We start from the raw sequence: 10,071 nt of genomic DNA, 5'->3' as shown, positions 1-10,071 counted from the left end.
ATAAGAAGAAGATCCAGTTGGAAGAGAGAGCTGGAGGACGAGATGCAAGATTGAGCCTCGGATATCGTTAAGACGTATAAACTGGGACTTTCCTCAGCAGGGAAATTCGTATAATTCGATCGCATAGTTAGTGGCGACCTATGCATGGACAGCAATCATGAAAGCCGCAGAATGGAAACTCTTACAGCAGACCCAAAGAAGTACCTTGCGGATGATGACAAAAACGTATAGAACAATTTATACAGAAGCCCTGCAAGACAATTTCCGATCGAAATTAAAGCTAAGATGATTACAGCAATATGGGAAATCAAAAATGGCAGAACAACCCTCCCAGGCCTAAGCAATGGAAAAGAATTCTATGAATGGGGTGTACAACAGTGGTAAGATAGGTAGAACTTACCCGAAAAAGGACGACATACATATTATATATTTCCGATCATAATAGACCGCTTAAAAAGGAATATATAGAAATAGATCATTTCATATCCCAGTATTTCTCAGGATATTTCATTTTTTTTTGTCCGTTTGTTAATTGATTTCTCAGTTATTGCCCGCATAACGTTTATTTTTTTGTTTTCTTAATTTTTACAAAAGGGCTTATTCAGCATTGTTTATTTTTTATTATAGAAAGGTTCCATACCTATTTGTTTTATTTAATTTAAATTTTAAAAAAGGAATATTTATATTTTGTTCATTCTTATTTTTTCAACAAAAAAATATAAAAAAAGGTGTTTATTGTATTTACTATTGCTGTAGTAAATTTTATTTGACCTGAAACAACTGTCCTCGTACCTCGACAATTTTTCTTTATAAAAATATTTTTCATTTCCTTTATCATTTCTATTATAAGTGGTAGCAGAGCGGCGGCAGGACATTGTTTCAGACATAAAATTTTGTGCGATAAATTAAATTGCGACTGAGTCAAATCAGCGAGCTGGATCACGCACCAGACTCGCACTAACAGGCACAAACGCATTCCACAACAAAATTAAAAAATATAAACAGATAATTTTATTTTATTCATTTTTTCTGATTTAACACAAAGAAAAGGTTATCTCTTAATTTTTTACAAACACATTATAATGGGTTAAAAAAATAAGACCAAGCATATATGCCCAAAAAAAAAAAAAAAAAAAAAAAAAAAAAAAAAAAAAAAAAAAAAAATTTGGACACAGCAATTAAAAATAGTCTTCAAGAATATTATGCCAATAAAGCTTCACAAACCATTAACACCATGCTCAATAACTTGCAACAAAAGCTCGGGCATATATATATTGGGGGAAGAAAGCGGAGACTTACTTAAAGACATTTTGGAACAAGAAAAAACTGCATCTATTAAAGAAATTACTTCTGAAACCAATAATCATACACATTTCTTCCCACAAAGTCCTGCAAAGGAGGAACAAATAATTCAAGATATAAATATAACTAATTTAAAAATAGCGCCTAATATAAAATTAAAAATTCCTCCAGAACAAGTAAACTCCATTGTAAATAAATTTACAGATTTAAACAAAACCACTCCATTTCATTCAACAATAGTTTCTCCAAATTTAAAAAGTGTAACAAAAATTACTCATGCAAACAATAATCAGCCTAGTACATCGCTATATACAAACAATGACAATCCTGATTTCAGTATTTTGCTGGGAGCAAAACAACAGACACAACTACAATCTAATTCCTTTGATTCCGATAACTCCACCTCGTCGTCCAATATAACATGTCACAAGTATAAGTATTTGAAATTTTCGAGAACGCTGGAAAGAAAAATAAATCAACTACCTCATTTTCAATTGTTTAACCCAAATCCATTATTAATTTTCTCATACAATTGGCCCAAATCAATTTCTGCAATAAAAACAAATTTAAGAAAATATTACTAATATTAGCGGAAAGAGAAACTAATACCACGTCAGCAAATTTTCTCTACAATGCATTAACATATCCACGTACCAACTTTGACACATTTGCACAATCCCTGTTACATAATGGATTATCTCCCAAACAGTTCATCATTGCAAAAATGAACTATCTCTTTGCTCCCCAACAATCACACGAAAATCTAAGTGAGTATCTTGACAACCAGATCATTTTACTTAGACTATTCGGAGAAAACAATGAGTCCTCAAATATTCAACATTTAAAATCTAGTATCCACCCCAACTACTTACTCTTATTAGGATACTTAGAAGGAGTACAAACTTACATTCAACTGTACAATAAGGTAAAGGAAGTGGAGATTAGATTAAATGAAAATTTATCTACACATAACAGACCGACATATGCGCAAGTTGTACGAAATCACTCACCCAATTTCAAGGATTCACCGGTAAACATGCATTATAATCACTATTCTTACACCCCAGTAATTTTACATATCCACTAATTAAACCTCCTGATTTTCACAGACCTTACAGGGACACATACAATTATCATATCGCGAACCGAACACCACATCATAGTCGCCACAATAATTTTTATAGGAATACACAAAGCAATCCCTTTTATAGACAAGCCGGATATTTCTTCCCAAAAAACAGAGCGCGGAATTTTAAATTTGATCAACGTAGAAATAATAATGGCAACATAAACAAATATAACTATTATAGCAATAACTCGTTCGGGAATCCAAATAGAAATAATCAGACAGGAAAGAACCTCACTTACCAGAATACCAAAAATAAACAATTCAGGAGCCACAATGGAGAAAGCAATAAGCCTAACTTTGCCTCTATTGAAGACAACATACAACAAATTATAAGACTACAAAAATTATTGGCCGGTCAAAATTTACAACAAACACCTAACAAAACTAACCACAAAAACTAAATAATATCCAATCCTCGTCTAACCACCAAAAATTTAACCTTCGATGCTGTGAACACCTTCCTTTCATTAAAATTCATATTGGAACTAAGGCAGTACCAGCGCTGATAGACAGTGGCAGCACATTAAACGCACTTTCGCTTGACTTTGCAAACACTCTAAGCAAAAAAATCATTACAATAACAGATCATCAAAATCAAAACAAAGTCATATGACGTCATATCGAGACAACATGATCGAGCGTAATCTATCGTTCCTGAAATCGATTCCCAATAGCGTACAATATTGGATGTCGCGAAAAAAAGACGTGTTTGTAATGATTCGCCAGTTAGGAAAGCCGACGATTTTCCTCACTTTAAGCGCGAACGAATACAGTTGGTCCGATCTGTTGCGCCTGCTATATCGATTGGAGATGGGAAAGGAATGGGCAGGTGAAGGCGATCCGGCCACTTCGATGAGCAGCGATTTGCGGACGACGCTCGTCAACGAGGACCCCGTAACGTGCTGCTTGTACTTCAACAAGCTTATTGATACGATAATGTTTCTGCTGAAGTCGAAATCATACTCTCCGTTCGGTCGCTACCGCTTCATCGACTATTTTAAGCGGATTGAGTTCCAACAGCGTGGTAGTCCGCACGCGCACATGTTACTTTGGCTTGCCGCCGACCCTAAAGAACCGGTCGACGAAAAGATGCCGGCGACTGGACGACTGATTGACTCGCTGATCAGTGTCGATCGCGATCATATCGAGCAAGAGAAACTGCAGACACACAAACACACGTTTACGTGTTACAAACGGGCCAAAGATGAACAGAACAAACGTTGTCGTTTTGGAGCCCCGTTCTGGCCGATGGAACGTACGATGGTGCTACTGCCGATCACGAAAAATGTGTCAGTATATACTATATATCTCCGAATACATCGTTTGAAAAAATTCAAGAATTCTTCATCTTAAATCTAATGGCGTACAGTCCTAAATTAAAAGGATTGTTCAAGATACTCGAAAAATATAATAATCACGATATACCTATGCTCGTTGGCGGAGACTTTAATTTGGATTTACGAGGACCACACGGACCTCAATTCATCGAATTTATGCGTACCGAACTGGGATTACAATTAACCAACGATGTCGCAATTTCTACCTCTCGCAATTCGACTTGCATCGATGCCGTCTTTTCTCCTCGTCACATCGAGCATTTTAAAACGCGCGAATATATTTCGTATTTCAGTACCCACCGTCCTTTGTTATCGGTAACTAGCCGTACTGATTCCAATGCTGTAAGTATAATCGAAATAAAAACAAGTTTCAATGTTGCTTGTGTCAGTGTGTACGGTTTGAACAAGTACGTGCCTCTCCATCGCTGTTGACAAAACTCTCCCCTTGTGAGTTGTAATGAGCTTCCAAATAAAAACGATCCTCAAATTAATAAATAAGCGTTCCCTGATAATTTGCGAGTGTGTTTAAATAGCCATCATAAGACATATCCATGTCAGATGTATCTGCATGCAGTGTAGATACTCGTTTTTTCAAATGTCGTGTAATCAGGATTCGATTCTCGGCGACATACGAACTCTAATGGATTTATTTTTCTTTATCTTGGACAACTAAATTCAGTATCATTAAGAACATGCCAATACCCGTGTTGTTGGGTTTCAACTTTTGCAAAAATTCAGGGATTCTTTTAGACTCTCGTAATGCCACAATTTCCTTCCAACAGACGAGCAACGCGTGGCGAGCAGAAAAGGTGGCTTTTTTTGTTGTCTGCGCTCTTGCTTTTTTTCCCCGGGGACCACAATTGGACATCATCTGAACTCGGCGGCCTATTTTCACGGAGGGAGATCTTTCTACACGTCGGAGTGGACAGGAGTTCGACGATTATTTATTTGCCTGGGTAACCTCGTGTCCGCAGAACATTTTCATTTTTTTTTGTCCGTTTGTTAATTGATTTCTCAGTTATTGCCCGCATAACGTTTATTTGTTTGTTTTCTTAATTTTTACAAAAGTGCTTATTCAGCATTGTTTATTTTTTATTATAGAAAGGTTCCATACCTATTTGTTTTATTTAATTTAAATTTTAAAAAAAGGAATATTTATATTTTGTTCATTCTTATTTTTTCAACAAAAAAATATTTAAAAAAGGTGTTTATTGTATTTACTATTGCTGTAGTAAATTTTATTTGACCTGAAACAACTGTCCTGGTACCACGACAATTTTTCTTTATAAAAATATTTTTCATTTCCTTTATCATTTCTATTATAAAATATAGGCATACTCTTTTTTCAATTGTGTAATTTTAGTTTAAGAACTTTATTTTATTTTGTATCAGTACTTCATTTCATTTGCTATTATGTATTAATTTGGTGTTGGGAATTTAAATTTATAATTTTGTCTCGAAGCTAAAAGGAAAATTTTAATTTTTGTGGATTCATTTGGAAAACCAATAAAATTTATATTTTACTTAATTCAATTTCTAAAATATCGGCATTCCTAAATCGGTATTTCTAAGAATCCCTAGTGTAGCCTTCATCCCTGCGTCAGGGGTGGTCACAAAGCTAGGCACATCAATTTTGTTTAAAGCAATCACCTAACTGTGAGTGTGGAATGATGGAGACGTGTAATCATGTATACGTGGAATTTTCTGATGAAACCCCAAGTCCTAACACCACGTCCGTGCCGTGGTCCCCGGGCAACGCCACATACCTCGGTGGTGGCGGCTAACGGTGTAGGGCGAATTGCACTCTCGGCGCATAAACCGAGACATCAGACTAAGGGAGACAACCCCGATAGAAAACCCCAATTTAAAGTGTTATGCGAACCGGGCTGATGGATGCGTGGCTCGAGGGTAGTCAAGTCTTGAACGGAGCCTCAGGGGCACCTGGCGCCACCCCTGAGTATATAAGTCGCCTTCCAGCGGGTTGTGGGTGAGCCTGTTGGTGACTTTTAGGAAACCCTCGAATCGTGGGAACCATATGGATATAAAAAGAATAAAGCAAAAACAGGACTGTCTCAAAAAGGATAACAACAAAGGCATGAAAAAGGAATACGATAAGAAAGGTAAGGTTTGTGGAACACGAGGATCTGTGAGAGGCACAACCACCAGCCCCACCTCAACTAAGAGCACATCTACTTGCAGAAGCAATGTAAGCAAACTAAGCCGCAATAGCTCAGTTAAAAAGGCCCGCGTAACCAATCCAAAAACTTCTAGAACTCGCGTCATTGAACCCTCTAGGCCCTAGAGTCTAGGGCGGCTAGCCAGGCAAGCCTCGAGTCTTACTCGAGTGTGTATGTATCGGATCCTGAGAGCGATACAACATCGACCTCAGGTGATGCAGTCAACCAATCTCGCTTATACGCGGCCATTGCTAGTTGCTCCTATGAGGCTATCATCGGTGAAGTACCCCCTCCCTTAGAAAATATACATAAAGAAGCCTGCGCTCAGTCGCATGTCTTAAGGGGTGAAATATCTCAATACCTATAGACCCGAATAACAAGTGCCCCAAATCGGCGGCAATGTATGTCTGTGAGAGGACCGTATCATTGGCCTGCTGCAGAAGCTAGCCCTTGAAAACGCCCATCTTACTGCCTCGGCTAATTGATGTAATTCTCGTTCAGACAATCAAATAGATGCAATTGTTGAAGCCTTGACGCCGGCATTCGATAGAATAGCTCTCGAGCTACAAACAGCTAAAACCTCCACGTCTTTCTCTCCAGTAAAGACAATCGTTAGCGAACTAACGTCCTGCGTAGGAAAAATGAAAAATTTAGAAACTCCGATGAGTGAGAGTGCACGAACCCACCCATCTAGCGAAACGCTACTACATCAAGACAACCAGAACCCTTGGGTAACTGCCAAATCAAGAAGCCACCGCCCTGCTAAACACCGAAGGAAACTACCAGTCGACGAGACCTCGGTAAAGCAGCCCTAATTGCAACCAAAAATAAAAAATGCCCCGCGCTCTGGGAGAGGCAATACTGAGGAGGAAATTAAAATGGCAAAAGAGGCACAACATAAGCTCATAATAGTGGGCCCGGTTAGTGGCGTAGAACCGCCAGACCTGCTGAAGAAAATCAAAGAGCACCTCAACCTAAGGGTGGCAAAAATAAGGATAGGTGGGATAAGGACCACGGCCAGAGGTGGTGTTGCAATAAAAGTAGAAACAGCTACTGATAAGGCGTTGAACGACCTTCAAAAGGCAGAGCTAAACCCGCGAAGCCTGGAAGAAAGGAACCCACGCATGCTAATCCTGCGCGTCCCCAAAGATACAAGCGCCAGTGATTTAAAAGATGAAATGGTAGCCAACAATGCTTTTGATACGCTTGCTGAAGCAATAAGACCACTGTAATGCAGTGAAATATGTAGTTAATAGTTAGTTGAATAATTAAAAGGGAAACGTCGAGCCGGGGAAACAATGGAAGTGATGACTGTGCGTCTGGCCTGCTCGGGGCCAGGATAGAGAGAGAGTTCAGTGGACAACTGACCGAGTGCGAAGCAAGACCAGTGGAAAAGGTGAAACCGATTGAAGAATGTGGATGACCCTGCTCTCTGTGCTGGCCCTAGGTAGGAGCTCATTTTATTCAATCTTGAAGTAATCTGGCTCGACGGTTCCCCTAAATCTAGCGTAAGGAATTTGGGAATGTTCCGTATAGTAACTGTTTAGCTGTAACGGAAATTAGCGTAGAACTTTAATATTAAAGCTTAAGCGTACGTTATGGAATTTTTGAATTATTTCCTAATATTCTAACTGGTAAGGGGGGCATAACAACCACTATACACGGTACGATACGGCAGTGGACCTCGTAAGTCAAGCCCTTTCGTGTCGTGGGTCGTGGAGCTTCCTCCCCCAAGTGTGTAAAATTTTACTAAATAACAAGCTTAGTAATAAAATATATTTAGATTACCAGTCCTGCGCAGTTCGCCCATTTGTAGACATCATGAGATGCTACAAATGCCAAGGGTACGGTCACATTACACCAGCGTGCCCGTGGAAAGAACCCACATGCGGTTGCTGCGCTCAAGCACACGATACGAGAGAGTATACAAATTGCGAACGCCTTGGAAAGCCGCATAATCACATAGCGGGCACGCGAAGCACACATTAGAGCAACTATTAAAGCAAAGAGCTCAACTGACTTTGGAGATTCGCCGAGCCCTAAAGAGCAATCACCGCAACACGATGAGGAAGCATGCAGCCTGGATATGTGTGAGGATACCAGAGCTGGCCCATCGGAGAGTACAAATAGAATCACTCTTCATGACCCGCCCACGAAGAATTAAACAGCCAGCCCCACTGCGGATAGCACAACTCAACTACCATGGCTCACAGACCGTTTGCGCGGAAGCGCGAGTCTTAGCAAAAGCCCAGAAAATAGACATTATTCTGGCCCAGCAACCATGGAAGAAGGGGATTAGCAAAGCAATGGGCCTTTGTATCGACGAGTGACAAACCTTAAAATAGATATTGATGGCACAACGAGTGATCATGCCTGGATAACGTTGAATGTAACACCAGTCCAAGCCTCTGTCAAAAGGAACGCGAGGAAACGGATCCGCCTGGACCCAAGCAGGCTTCAAGATCTAAATAGCTTGATGCGAGGCGACCTAGCTCAGGAAGCCCAATCGCTTATGTGGCCGGACGTCTCCATTGAGGACGTAGATAATAAGGTAGCGACGATTACTAGCGCCCTGGTCTCCGGCCCTGGCAGGATATTCCGAAACTCAAAAGCATACACCAACCTTCCCTGGTGGACACAGTTTTGAAAACGGCAGCTCAGCTTGCTAGACGCCGTTACCAAAGATGTCGAATACCTGAAACCAGAGAAGAACTGTTAGACGGGCACCGAAAAGCCAAGGCTACTTTCCGTAGAGAACTACGTAAGGCGAAACGGAAAGCTTGGAAACAGTATGTTGAAAGACAGGATGAAGTAAACATCTGGAGATTGCCGTTTGAAGCGGCAAGAGGCATAATATCTAGCCGACTAGCATCCGAATCCTTCAACGAAGCACACCATGGAATGGCCAATGCGGGCCAAGCCCTCCTACGGGACGCTTTCCCTGCAGACGACCCAAAGAAAGGTGATAATTTCCATGCCAACACCAGGAATAGAGTGATGGCCATCGATAGAGACGGAAATGCACCCCACTGGTCTGAGGAGGAGGTCAGGAATGCCATTGGGAAGCTTAGAACAATCAGTGCACCGGGCGAGGATCGCGTCGAGGCGATAATCGTCAAGAGTTGTGTTGATGTAATACTGCCGTATGCACATCAACTCGCCACCGACTACCTAAATGCGAGGTACTTCCCAGTGGCAAGGAAAAGGGCGCGAGTATGCGCTTTCTTAAAAACCGGGAGACTACCTGAACTACTTGGCTCCTACCGCCTGATCTCATTGTTACCAGTAATGGGAAATATAATGGAATTACTGATACTAGCGAGACTGCGGAGTGCAATTGACAGTAGTCTCAGCATAGGTCGGTATGGCGGGATACCGGGAAAGAGCACGACCCATGTCATCCGTCGGATGATCCAGTGCACAAGGGATTCTACGAGTAAATATGTAGCGGGGATTTTCTTTGATATTCATAAGGCTTTCGACCGCATGTGGTGGCCGGCGTCACTGGACAGCCTAATGAAAAAAGACCTATTAGAGCTCATTGCCAGTTATCTAAGAGACCGCAGCGTGACCCTCGCGGAATACGGAGATGCTTGCAGCAGAACCGTTGAAATGGGAATCCCCCAGGGGTCGGCCCCTACCTCTGGGCGGTCTTATTTGACGAGGCCCTCACCATTCTAAGCAGCATAGGCGTATGTTGCCACCATGCGGCGGCTCGTCTATGTTGATGACAAGGCGGTTATCATTCAAGCAAACACAAAGGCGGAACTGGAAAGGAAAGGCGCTAGCACAGTAGCCGTCCTGAGCGAATGGTCTAAGCGAGTCAAGCTAAAACTGGCCCCAGATAAAACACACTTGATGCTACTGAAAGGATCACTGAACATGCGATCGCCCCCTGTAATAAGGATTGACGGCTTTACAATTAAAGCACCCCCTACTCTCACCTACCTGGGTGTCAAGATGACGGCACAGCTACGTTTTAGAGCAAATGCACACTACATCTGCGTAAAGATTCCGGCAACTATCGCGTCGATACGTGCGGTTAGCGGACCTACGTGGGGAACATCGTACCGAACCAGGAGAATATATTACAAAGCCCTTTCTGAATCGGTAATGCTGTATGCTG

The 10,071-nt window shown here is 41.2% G+C and overlaps 1 protein-coding gene across 1 annotated transcript; it reads left to right on the top strand.

The window, feature by feature from the left end:
* The first annotated feature begins 1,810 nt into the window (after nucleotides 1–1,810).
* On the top strand, nucleotides 1,811–4,830 carry LOC106673013. Its single transcript, XM_014404899.2, has 2 exons — nucleotides 1,811–3,720; nucleotides 4,551–4,830. The coding sequence occupies exons 1-2, from the start codon at nucleotides 3,041–3,043 to the stop codon at nucleotides 4,726–4,728; spliced, it is 858 nt and encodes a 285-aa protein (XP_014260385.2). The 5' UTR covers nucleotides 1,811–3,040; the 3' UTR covers nucleotides 4,729–4,830.
* Nucleotides 4,831–10,071: the final 5,241 nt, after the last annotated feature.

Source organism: Cimex lectularius, unplaced genomic scaffold (assembly GCF_000648675.2).
Source record: "Cimex lectularius strain Harlan isolate CLEC.00 unplaced genomic scaffold, Clec_2.1 scaffold355, whole genome shotgun sequence".
Lineage (NCBI taxonomy): Eukaryota > Metazoa > Arthropoda > Insecta > Hemiptera > Cimicidae > Cimex > Cimex lectularius.
This window is presented reverse-complemented; position numbering and strand designations above follow the sequence as displayed.

Excerpts from the sequence above, each read along its gene's own strand:
- LOC106673013 (XM_014404899.2), top strand. The coding sequence starts at position 3,041 with ATGACGTCATATCGAGACAACATGATCGAGCGTAATCTATCGTTCCTG. Across the intron at positions 3,721-4,550 it reads CTGCCGATCACGAAAAATGT|ACGAGCAACGCGTGGCGAGC; the intron begins GTCAGTATATAC and ends TCCTTCCAACAG.